Genomic DNA, 11,905 nt, shown 5'->3' on the forward strand with positions numbered 1-11,905 from the left:
TCCAAAAATGTGAGGCCATTGAGAACATTGTTGTACATTTGTTTTTGAATAAATTACAATAGCTTTTAAAAAATATATATAAGTTTGAAAAATATTAATAACGAAAAATAAATAAAATACAAGTCATTTCCCACAAATGAAACTGAGGGACTTTATTGAAATAATCAGATTTCCTTCTTTATAAAAGTCAAGTTAATCAAACTTGCAGTGAATTATATATCAGAAATATTTCATGGAATTTACAATGACAGTGCTATCAAAATTATTTACAAGTTAAGGCACAAAACATTGTAAAATCAAAACAAACACACACACAAAAACAAGTGTTTCTCAAAATTAAATGACTTGTTGATATCTACTGGGTCTAGTAGTCATCAAAAAATGGATACTCAGGGTGATCAGACCACCTGTTGAATCAATGAGGAGAAATATGAATTATTTGCTTATTAGAAGAACAGAACATCACTCAATACATATTATATACTCACATGAGGAGCTCCACGAAACGAATGTTCTTGTTCAACCCCTCAATGCTCTTCATGTCAGCCTCAGAGAGTGAGAAGTCAAATATCTGCAGTGTTGACAACAGACTATGAGGCAACGCAGCAAAAAGAAAGAAAACTAGCAATGCTGAATCAATGCAAAACAAACCTGGAAGTTCTCCTTTATCCGAACAGCGTTGAAGCTCTTTGGGATGACCACCACTCCTCTCTGCACGTTGAACCTCAGGGCCACCTGGGCTGTGGTCTTGTTATACTTTTTAGCGAGTGATACCAGTGTCTCATCTTTCAACAGTGGGGGGCATGTCAGGTTTACCCTGTTGAAATGTGACACGGCAAATTCATTTTCTTTTACAGATAAATGCATTCCATCTTTATTTACTTATTTTAATTATTTTATATTATTTATTAACTTATTTTAACACAGGGTATTTTACTAGTTATACTTGAACAGAATGTGATGGATTCGAATTTCTCCACCATACCAGGACTCATCTCTAGATGTCCCCAGGGGGCTGTATCCCACGATGACGATATCATTCTGCCGGCAGTACTCAAGCAACTTTGGCTGAGTGAAATAGGGATGGCATTCAACCTGTATTTAAAAAAAAAAAAAAAAAAAGGAAAAAAAGTGTTAGCTTGTGAGTCTTGTGTGCTGTATTAGTCAACCCAGTTTTCCCAAGGGTATCATTACACTTCTTTTAAAGGATAGGTTTACAGTTTTTTCAAGTCTGTCTTAAAACAACAATCAGGTGTCCATATGAACACTGAGAGAGGTTTTCCTCACTGTAATCATTCCTTGTGTTCATACTGGCTATGAAAAGACCCCCTTCTCTCTTTCACTTTCAAAATGATGTGGCCAAAATCCACAGTCTTTTTTTTTTTTTTCCAAAAATGCATTTAAACGTTTATCTGAAGTTTATATGAGGCTTAAGTGGTCTGGGTTAATCATATCAAGTGGATATCTGCCACATTTGCAGTCTTTTTTAGTATCAAATTCCCCTTTTGCTTTCCTCTTGAGCTGCAGGGGGAGTATAGTAACAAAAAGAGCGACTTTGGCACTAAAAGTACTGTTAATGTTGAAAGATATCTACTCGATTTGACTAATTCTAACAGCAGAAGCTTCACATTAAACTCAGATAAACTTTTAAATGCATTCTTGCACAGAAGGAGGCTTGTGTATTTTGGCCGCCATCACTTACATTGTAAGCGCATTAGAAGGGGATCTTTTATTTGCCAGTATGAAGAGGAGGAATGATTATGGAAAGGAAAACTCTATTTAAATGTTTACTTGGGCACCTGGTTATTGTTTGAATTCAGATTTGAAAAACTATGAACCCATCCTTTAAGTTTAAAGTTCACTGTATTATCTGCCACTTTTTTTTCCTAAAAATAGGTCTACTATCAACATATCAGTACCTGGTTTGACACAGGTTTGTGTTTCAGTCCAGGTTTGTTAAGGATTAACTCCAGTTGACGCTTGTTGAAGTTGGACACTCCGAGAGATTTTACCAGCCCAGCATCTTTGCAAGATTCCAAAGCCTACACAAGAGGTTAAAACAAGCCAGAAAGGAGTAAATAAAACTTTGAACTTTGAACGAAATGTTATAGGTTTATACACACACAACACAGGATGCCGCCCAAGGCTTATCTAAGTGCAGTAAACATTGACTTGCATCAGGAATTGCTATAGTCAAGACGGTGAGTGACCTTCAGTTGTGCAACTGACAGCTGATTTTCTTTATCATTGATTTATAGTCAGTGTCATGCATAAATGAGTTAATAAAAATTAATAAAAGTTTCTATTCTTGACTGTACAGTAGACAGCAGGTCAAAATTCTCACCTCCCAAGTAGCACAGAGATCCGTCTCATGATAAATGTATTTCCCATTTTCGTCCTTCGGGTAAAATGTATCTCCTGGCTGCAGTAAATAATAATATCATTATTCAATGAGGTGAAATGACAGTAATTCAAAGCTACAAATAAGAGACAGTTATTAAAATGCCATGCTGTTTTCAGTATTTCAGCAGGTTTTTTTTTTTTAATGTGACATTAAATACATGTGTACCTTGAAGGCAGTGGGCATTTCTACAATATAGAGGTCGACATAATCCAGCTGCAGTGTTTTCAAGGTTTTCTCTAAAGCAGGTCGTACCAGTTCTGGCAGATGGAAGGTGTTCCACAGCTGCATGAACATGTCCAGAAAAAGGTAAGAGTTACTGCCAAAATGTAGCGGTTACAACTGAAGTCATGCAGTTTTTTTAAAAAACAATAATTTTTACACAAACACAAACTGATTGAAACAAGCTGTTGCAAACCTTTCCGCAGTAGAAGATGTCCTCTCTCTTCACAGTCCCATCTGCAATTTTCTCTCTTATAGCTTGTCCCACTTCATGTTCGTTGAAATAAACCAAAGCCCCATCAATGTGTCTGTACCCTGTTTCAATAGCCACTTTCACCGACTCGTATGCAGTTCCTTTAGGAGTCTATTGTAAAAATACACTTTATGAATGAGTATGGTTGTAAAAATAAAACATAGTTACACACAGTGAAAAGTGTAAATCTTTGAAGTTTATGTCCTGTGTAATGTGTCTTACTGTGCGGGGATCTCCATATGTTCCCAGTCCAATCAAAGGTATGCTGTTCCCATCATTCATAGGAACGGAGTGACTCTCAGCTGTCAAATCCATTCTCATCAAAGTGTGAGGTGTCAAAGTTAAAAAATTCCCCAGTGTTGCTGTATCACATCAAATACAAGCTGATCCACTTATTCATTTTCTTTTAGTCCTCTGAGGCAGAGGCAGGACTCCACCCAGAAAGGGGAAGCACCCTCCCACACGAACGGGCAAATAAGGATAGGGGTGCTCAAGTTTTCACTTAGTGAAAATAAATATATTTACTCAAGCACTGTACAATTTTTAGGTACTTTCCATTTGATGCTACTTTATACTTACAGTTCGCTACATTTCAGAGGGAAATGTTATACTTTCTACTCCACTACATTTATCTGACAGCTTTAGTTACTTTTCAGATGAAGATTTGACATAATGGATAATATAACAAGCTTTTAGAATACAACACATTGTTAAAGATGAAACCAGTGGTTTCCAACCTTTTTGTTTTTTGACGTCTTACAAAAAGCAGTGTGGAGTCGGGGTCACATTTCAGATGTCTATGAGTTGTTAACAGCTCCACCAAATCATTTCAATAATGTTCAAATGATTAAATATTTCACCAAAGATTAGAGGAAAAAGTCAAAAAACTGAAAACAGATGCGTGTATCTAACTGTATATAAAGTAGTTGAAACTAGCTCCACCTCCAGCAGCTATAACAGTAACATGCTGCTCTAATGCTGATGCTGCAGTATTAATAATCTAACGATGTCATATATAATAATAAATCAGTCAGAGGGACCAAACCACTCCTGTTATTGCAATACTTTAAATACATTTTGCTGCCGATACTTATGTACTTACATGGTATACTTTTATTAGTATATTTATATACTTTGTGTACTTTTATGGTTATATCTCTAGTGTCTTTTCTGTTTTTATTTATTCTATTCTATTTTTAATATATTGCTATATTTGAGTTAGTTGATTTAGTTATTGTATATATTTTAGCTCTTATAATTGTATTTATTTCTTTTACCTATCTCATTGTTTTTTGTATTTTTGTATTTTGATTTATGTCACGTGGCTGCTGTAACACTCTCGTTTCCCTTTGGGATTAATAAAGCACTCTATATCTGTCATCTATTTTAAGAAGGATTCTTCATGCAGGACATTTATGTGTAATGGAGTATTTTTATATTGCTGTATTGGTACTTTTACTTAAGCATAGGATTTGAATATTTCTTCCACGTCTGCACTTTTAAATAAGGCAATTAAATAATTAAATGGTGTGACATTTTAAGTGAAAAAGGGAAAATGTCCAATTTATATTTGTCCTATAAAGACATATTGCTTGTCTGTAATGCCATACAAAGCCAAACGTAAGTAATTACAATTTTGTTCGATACTGAGTTATGACTGAAATTGAACTTTTCAATGTCTGTTTTACCTTGTGAAAAATTGTCTAACAGTTTAAAGTTTACTAACCTAGATTTGACTGATATAATTTGATTCTATTAAGACAGGGATTTGATTATATTCTATGAGAGCATATATCTAATTCTAAAAATAGGTTTACATAATTTTACAATTAGAATAAATATGTCCAGCCATCTTAATAGGTTAAACCTCACACAATAATATTTGAAGATTGCTTGACTTTTTCTTAATTACTCGTCTATTTCAACTTTTTAAACATGCAAACAATGAAACAATTAAATACAGATATAATGTAATAAGAAATCAAATTAGATTATTGATCAGACACTAAGATAGTAGTTACTGCACTTTGCCTTTGCACTACCTATATATTTGTTTAAGGTAATACAAAGGCCAAAGAATGCAGTATCTGTTTTTTTGGGGTCATAGGTCAATTAATTTGTCGATTTTAAGCCAATATATTATATATAATATATTTAATAAGCACATAACCGCTTTTCTATCAATTAGGGGACCTACACATTTGGCTGGACAGCCAACAAACTTTGAATCCATTTTCTCCGTTTGTTAGGGTAGTGTAGTTTGGCCCAAACCGGACACTGTAGCTTTACAGCACCGCAGTGCTCTCTGGGTAATGTATGTGTTTTGAGCAAAGAAAGCACAGATGTTCGCTTTTCTCAGAGACACATGAGCTTCAAAATACAATTTATATACCGTAAATTTGACTATTAAGTAACCGTACGCTTTTATCTCTCGTCTGTTGTAAAAAGAATCGCCACAAACCGGGCAATTTATTATTTATTGTCTCTAGCATATGTGCAAATTAAAACAGGCTACGTTGCTAATTTAGCTTCCAAGACGGAAAGAATAACATCTCAACTAAAGCTGTTAATGTGACGTTACTGCTCAATAAACCAGCTCGCTAGGATGATGGACTAATATGCGTGATATTGGTATCAATATCTCCTCTCTGACTCCTTAAGTCAGAAAAAGATCTACAGGTTTAGCCATTGTTTTCAAACGCAACGCGACATTGATCGGGAAGCAGCAACAGTAAAAAGAAAAATGGATGAAAGTGCTGAAAATGCTGCCAACGATGACATTGTCATCATCGTAGAAAACGAGGCGGAAAGTTTACCAGCAGAGGAGGAGAGGCTGAAACAGCAAGGCACCTTCGGGCTCATGGACACTTGTCCCATTTGCAAGTTGAGCTTCCACAATAGGGAGCCCAAACTGCTGCCGTGTCTCCACTCCTTTTGCAAGAGGTGTCTGCCTGCCCCGTTCAGGAGTGCTGACCCGAGGCGTGACTCGCAAGGTCAAGTCGACAACAACAAATCATGTGAGAATACTGTCTTTAATGATATGAAATCTCTTAGGTCACTGATAAAAGTCATGATTGATGTAATTGTGTCAAGAGTTGTACAACTATAGCTGTTTCTAAGCATGAATGAAGCAGGTTGGGCTGCCCAGCAGATATTAGGCATTCAACCTTTAAACTTAGTGACATGAAACTTTTGGGCAGTGTAACCCCTGTGTGGAGCTGGATGATGTGGACAATAGAAACAAATTATTTTTATTAAATGTTAATATTGATTGAGATGACAATATTGCTTGCTGTCAGAGGATGTTCACTCAGCAAGAGCAGGAAGAGGCCTCTATTTTTCATTTCACATAGCTTGTACAATCATATATCTCACAAAATGTGTTATCTGACTAAAATGTAGCCGTAAGCATCAGCTGAAAAAACTATAAGCCACACCATGATGTTATGATAACCAATATTGCTCATCTAAAGGTACTCATTGACCAACTCTGTGTACATTTAAAATACTAAAATCAGTATTTTAAACAGTAAAGTCATGCCCTTCAATAATCAATCTGGTCTCTCACACCAGTAGGTGCCATCCGATGTCCAGTTTGCAGACAGGAATGCTGGGAGATGGACGTGTTGGATAATTTCTTTGTCAAGGACTCTGCCGAGGTACCAAGCAGCACCGTAGAGAAAACCAGCCAGGTTGGTCAACTCTCGTCTGCCCTGAGTTGTTCAACAGTTTGGTTTCATGACACCGTTCTCCCAAGACTACACTGGTGATGTTTAATTTGCTCAGCCTTCCTCTTTTGTTAATCCTTTTAATTTTCGTCTTTGACAGGTGTGCATGAGCTGTGAGGACAACACGGAGGCAACAGGTTACTGCGTGGAATGTGTGGAGTTTCTGTGTGTGACGTGTATTGAGGCGCATCAAAGGGTAAAGTTCACCAGGGATCACACCATACGCCAGAAAGAGGAGATGTCTCCAGGTAGTAAGTGTTCTCCACGGCAGGAAAACAGCTGTTTTTCTGAAATTAGATTAGCTAAAAGTAACAATTTCCATGTTGTACGTCTCACTGTAAGGATTATGCATGCACCATAGTGGACTTATGTGACTGTCTACTGTTACATATTGAAATAAGACAATGCTGCAAACAAGATGTTCTAGTTTGCAAGCTGTACAGTGTATTTCCTTCACCTCTTAATCCAGATATAGAGAAAGGGGCATTCCATAGCCATTAAAGGTTAGCTATTAGGGTGTTCAACAAGTAAAGAAGAGAGAGGGTGGGACCACTGTTGGCAGGTGTTCAGAATTGACTTCCAAAGGAGGGTTAGGGTTAGTACTTTATACAAACTTTACAAGCAAAGTAGCAGCAAGATGTGAGCTGATATTGCATTTTGTCTTCTGAAAATTCCTCCTTCGTCCAGAAGCAGTAGGTATTTCCACGCAGAAGCCCGTGTTTTGTGACATCCATAAGCAGGAGCCACTGAAGCTGTTCTGTGAGACGTGTGACCGACTCACCTGTCGAGACTGTCAGCTGCTTAAACACAAGGATCACAAGTATGCTGAATTTGGTTTCCTAGCATAGGAATCATGTATTGGAATACTATTTTTCTGTTATGTGACTTTTGATGATGCAGGATGTCTGTCAGAAAACAATAAAAATATTTCAGTCTAATGTTTGAAAAGCCCTGATTATCTATTACCAGACAGAATAACCAATGATTAATGATTTATATGATAGACTTAACTGAACTGAAAATAAAAAGAACAGAGCTTTCATTCATTAATTCAACTTGGATATTTGTTTTATCCAGCTACCAGTTTTTGGAGGATGCATACAGGAATCACAGGCAGTATCTGGAAAACATGACGCAGCAGCTGCAAGAGAAAAGAAAAGCCATTGAGGAAGTTTCCAGCTGTATCAGCACTGGGTAAAGTTGTCTCTACTGCTGGCACTTGATCTGTGTTGCTGTTTTGTTTGTGTACTACAGTACAATATATGTATTTTTGTGACTTTTTAATTAAATAAGATTTTCTGCCTTTGTTTTTCAGACTCCAGCAAGTTGAAGAAAACCGGAAGTCTGTAACTAATGAAATAAAGAAGTCCATCTGTAACTTGATAATGGAGATCAACAGGAAGGGAAAGATCCTGGTTAACCAGCTTGAGGTATGTTTAATCTTAGTAGTAGTAATAATGCTTTTCAAAGGCAATTTTGGCATTTAAGATAAATTTTTTTGCATACACACTCATACTCCCAGGCTCTGACCAAAGACCACGAGTTGGGTTTGAAAAAGCAGCAAGAAGACGTCAACTCTCTGACCAGGCACCTAGACCATGTCATCAGATTTACCAAATGGGCCACAGCTAGCCATAGTGGAACAGCCCTCCTGTACTGCAAGAGACTGGTGAGTGTCTTACCACCACATGATCCATGCACGCTGACATGTACTGGTTTTTTGTAGGAAAAATATTTTCTACAATAATAAAGAAATGTAAAAGTTTCTCTATCTTTTTGTCTCCTAGATTCTTTTCCAGATCCATTACCTGATGAGAGCTAGCTGTAGTCCCTCCATCGTTCCTCAGAGTTCTGTTCGCTTCCAGTGTCGCTCTGGGTTCTGGGCCACAAACGTAGATCTCGGTAAGACCGGCATCATCTAAAAATGACAGTACCAGACAAGCGCTAACAAGTGCTGCTGTTTGGCTAAGATGATAGTGGAATAAAAAAGTGTTTTGTAGCGTTTCAGTTTGTAGAAGGCCAAGTGTGTCTTAGAAACTCATCTCCTGCAGGAAGAACAGCAAAGTGCACATTTTGTTTTGTTCATTACATCTTTTAGTTTATGCTTTTTATTATCATCTTTAAAAGACAAAATAACTACATCATCAGCTGAAGTTGAAGGGAATAGGAGTATTTTCTTTTAAAGGAAATCCACAGTAATGAGTGCGCATCAGTTTGATTGAGGGAAGTGTAGTCCACTTATGGAACCTTATTTTTGTTACGTCATACTTTAGTTTTATATTATCTTATCTTTGATGTCAGCATGCTCTTGAGTCTAGTAAGCAAGATAGATTTGTTTGGCATCTACGTCTTCTAGTGTATAAATCTCATCTGGCCTAAATACGGAACATTTTTCTAATCTTATCTTTTCTGTGTACGTAATTTTCTCCTCCCCATTATTTTGTTTTGCGTAATAGCACGTGTATATAGATCTTTTTAATACGTCTATGAGAGGGTGACGATACCTGCCTGAATTCTTGCTGCCGCTGTTATATAAAAAAAAAACTTTCACTGCCAGCACCCAGATACAATAAAAACACTGTTTTTTTTAAGAACTGAGTATTGTCAGACTGACACTGCAGTCAAAACATTGTAGAGTTGGAAATGTATATTAGGAAAAGTGTAGTTTGGTCATTTAAGCTGTGCTGAAGTGGCAGCAGAAATGTATAGTGAATTGTGTGACTACCCCTTAACCAGAAGAATGAGGTATAATTCATGATAATATTTTTGATTGCCTGCTTCTTTTCTTCAGGTTCTCTGGTAGTAGAAAGGGGCCCAGGACGACCGACCGTCAGCAACCACCAGGCAGGTACCAGACCAGAGGCGCCCACTGGAGGTCTGTCGGTCTCAGCTCAGCAGCGACAGAGCACGTTGGCTCAGCTCCAGATGCAGGTACAACGATTTTCAGCAACGTCTGTAGTTTTATTCTCGTTAAACTGTTAAAGTGACTTACGCCCACTGCTTCAATACTGTTAAATCTCCTAAATTCTGGGCATGTATTGTTCATTTATTTCACTGGCATTTTATTCCTCTGTCTGAGGTGGAAAAACTCTCCCAGCAGCCCCACAGGCAGCCCCCTCCTAACCACTGGTCCTGGTACCAAAATGTCAGACTGCCAGGACCCCCGGGCCCTCCGCCTCCAACCAGACCCATCCACGGAGGGTCCTCCCCGTCCCAATGCCCCACCAGCATGGCACAGCCGGGACCGGGACGCAGGTACGGGAGTTCCCACCCTAACCCCAACCCCAGAAGCCCCACGTCCTCCATGCTTCACAACACCGGATTCACGCCTCCTCACGTAAGTGGGTAAACAAATGAGAATGTATCCGTGTGTGGGCGATGTGCTGTATATTAAGAATGCCAAACAAGGGCTCATGGAAAGAGTTTGTAGATGCAGCTTATCAAAGAGACAAATACAGCTGGTGTTTTATCACAAGAGATTTAATTTGACGTAAATATTGTTTAAACAGTTCTGATAAATCTTGTTTATGTTTTTGTTTTTTCAAGCTGATTTATCTGTTATCTTATAATGTGTCCTTTCAGCTTTGTGATAAGTTTCTTTTACAACGTTTTTATTCTTAAGGAATATTTTGTTCCAACCTTTTCATCAAGAAAAGCAGAAATATTTGTTAAATGTCAATGAGATAAAAGTCGTTTAATGCCAGTTTGCAGAATCCTGATTGTTTTTCATCAGGGATGCGGTTTGTTTATTTTCCATCATTTTTAACATCTCCTGCTTCCTCTTCCTCGGAAAAAAAAAAAACACGCACTCAAATGGCTCATCCCAATGGGACACATTAACTTGATGCTAAAATGGGTTTTTAAAAGTATTCTTTTAACTTCATCACTTTTTTCTACATCTAGTCTCTGAGAGATCTGATCCTTAGCTCCAGCTTCCCTCCTAAACCCATGGATGTGTTGCAGGGTACGTCCCGTTACCCACAGCCTCTGTCCACCGGAGCAGCTACACAGACGTCATTGCACCAGGTAGGTAGAAAATGAGAACGGAGAAGAGCCAAAGAGATTTATAGTCTCATATGAGGTGGTGCGTTAATCACCCTTTTCTTGTTTTCTTCAGCAGCGGGGCCTGACGGAGTCATCTAACCCTTTCCTGAAGAGGAGTGAAGCTAGCGGATCTGTCCCCTCCATTACCATCTCCATCCCGAAACCCAGCTTCGCTCCAAGTCTGGCTTCAGCAGCCGCAGACAAAACTAGCACGCTCAATCACATAACAGGTCATTACACGTGCTCGGATTGAGCAGCAACTGTAAAGATCTATGTGAAAATTACTCTTAAAATACATTTTTCATTGTGACCTCTAATCTTTCATAAGTAATTTTTCCTTTTTCTTTCAAGTTCAAGGAAGGCAGAACTCACCCATGGCCAAACCGTCTTCTTCAGACAGAAGCACCGGGTAAGAAACCATTAAAAAATGATGATGTTTCTTTTCCCAGCAGTTGCCTTTTTCTCTTGTGCTGTTGTCGATCTTTTTTAATTTTTAAGAATGTCGGGGGCTGGTATCACGAAAATTTGATTTTATGAGTTTGTCTGTCAGTTTTCACAACTGTCTCTGTCAGAGATTATGACAAATATTTTGTTTTGAATCTCTGTTAACTCGACACATGTGCGGTGCAACTTGCTGCTTTGATGGTTAAAGACATTTTTGAAGCACAAACTTTAAATTGTGTTATGTTTTGACAGCTATTGTCTTGTCATACAGTTTAATTATACTGTTCATAATCAGACTTCACACTTTTGTCCCAGCACATAGTATAATTTATTCCCCCCCCAAAATTGCTACAGTCTGTTTGGCTGTAACTGTTTGTATTTCATCCCACTACAGACTTAATAATTCAACATATATTCAGAGTCTTTGTGACACTTATTTTCATGGTTTCACTAACTATTCAAAACTCACTCAAAAACACACTTATCTTTCAAACCAATAAATGTAAGCAAGGGCGGTGTGTCTTGTTTTTTGGGTTTTTTTTATTATTACATCATGGTCACAATCTTCCCCTCTCCGCTTTCTGGCAATCTGTGTGTTGAAGGACGACTTCCTGGAAGCAGACATCTGAGCCACCATCTGCCCCCTCAGCCAAGCGACGAAGGAGGTCGTCCCCCGGGCCCGTTATCGTCATCAAGGACGAACCAGAGGATGAGGACGAAGTTCGTTTTGTAAGAGAATTACTTGGGTTTTATAAGTTTTCAGTTTTCAAAGTTAAAAGGATATTCTGTCTTCTGAATCAGGCCAACGCCAAA

General features: G+C 38.0%; 2 protein-coding genes across 2 annotated transcripts in view; one reads left to right on the top strand and one right to left on the bottom strand.

Moving 5' to 3' along the window:
* Nucleotides 1–137: 137 nt before the first annotated feature.
* On the bottom strand, nucleotides 138–5,169 carry LOC137175955 (aldo-keto reductase family 1 member D1-like). Its single transcript, XM_067581904.1, has 9 exons — nucleotides 3,099–5,169; nucleotides 2,820–2,987; nucleotides 2,570–2,686; nucleotides 2,345–2,422; nucleotides 1,920–2,042; nucleotides 986–1,095; nucleotides 652–817; nucleotides 489–571; nucleotides 138–407 (listed from the first exon to the last, which is right to left on the bottom strand). Exons 1-9 carry the CDS (start codon nucleotides 3,195–3,197, stop codon nucleotides 365–367), a joined length of 987 nt encoding a protein of 328 aa, XP_067438005.1. The 5' UTR covers nucleotides 3,198–5,169; the 3' UTR covers nucleotides 138–364.
* A 17-nt stretch (nucleotides 5,170–5,186) lies between these two features.
* The window catches only part of LOC137176295 (transcription intermediary factor 1-alpha-like), an 11,754-nt gene continuing 5,035 nt past the window's right edge, over nucleotides 5,187–11,905 (top strand). Inside the window, exons 1-14 of the mRNA XM_067582495.1 lie at nucleotides 5,187–5,893; nucleotides 6,450–6,568; nucleotides 6,705–6,852; nucleotides 7,292–7,424; nucleotides 7,682–7,798; nucleotides 7,920–8,034; nucleotides 8,127–8,273; nucleotides 8,392–8,506; nucleotides 9,396–9,535; nucleotides 9,684–9,941; nucleotides 10,508–10,630; nucleotides 10,722–10,878; nucleotides 11,000–11,057; nucleotides 11,695–11,899. Coding sequence (XP_067438596.1) covers nucleotides 5,620–5,893; nucleotides 6,450–6,568; nucleotides 6,705–6,852; nucleotides 7,292–7,424; nucleotides 7,682–7,798; nucleotides 7,920–8,034; nucleotides 8,127–8,273; nucleotides 8,392–8,506; nucleotides 9,396–9,535; nucleotides 9,684–9,941; nucleotides 10,508–10,630; nucleotides 10,722–10,878; nucleotides 11,000–11,057; nucleotides 11,695–11,899 — 2,109 coding nt within the window. The 5' untranslated portion in view covers nucleotides 5,187–5,619. The remainder of the gene's footprint in view (nucleotides 5,894–6,449; nucleotides 6,569–6,704; nucleotides 6,853–7,291; nucleotides 7,425–7,681; nucleotides 7,799–7,919; nucleotides 8,035–8,126; nucleotides 8,274–8,391; nucleotides 8,507–9,395; nucleotides 9,536–9,683; nucleotides 9,942–10,507; nucleotides 10,631–10,721; nucleotides 10,879–10,999; nucleotides 11,058–11,694; nucleotides 11,900–11,905) is intronic.

Source organism: Thunnus thynnus, chromosome 23 (assembly GCF_963924715.1).
Source record: "Thunnus thynnus chromosome 23, fThuThy2.1, whole genome shotgun sequence".
Lineage (NCBI taxonomy): Eukaryota > Metazoa > Chordata > Actinopteri > Scombriformes > Scombridae > Thunnus > Thunnus thynnus.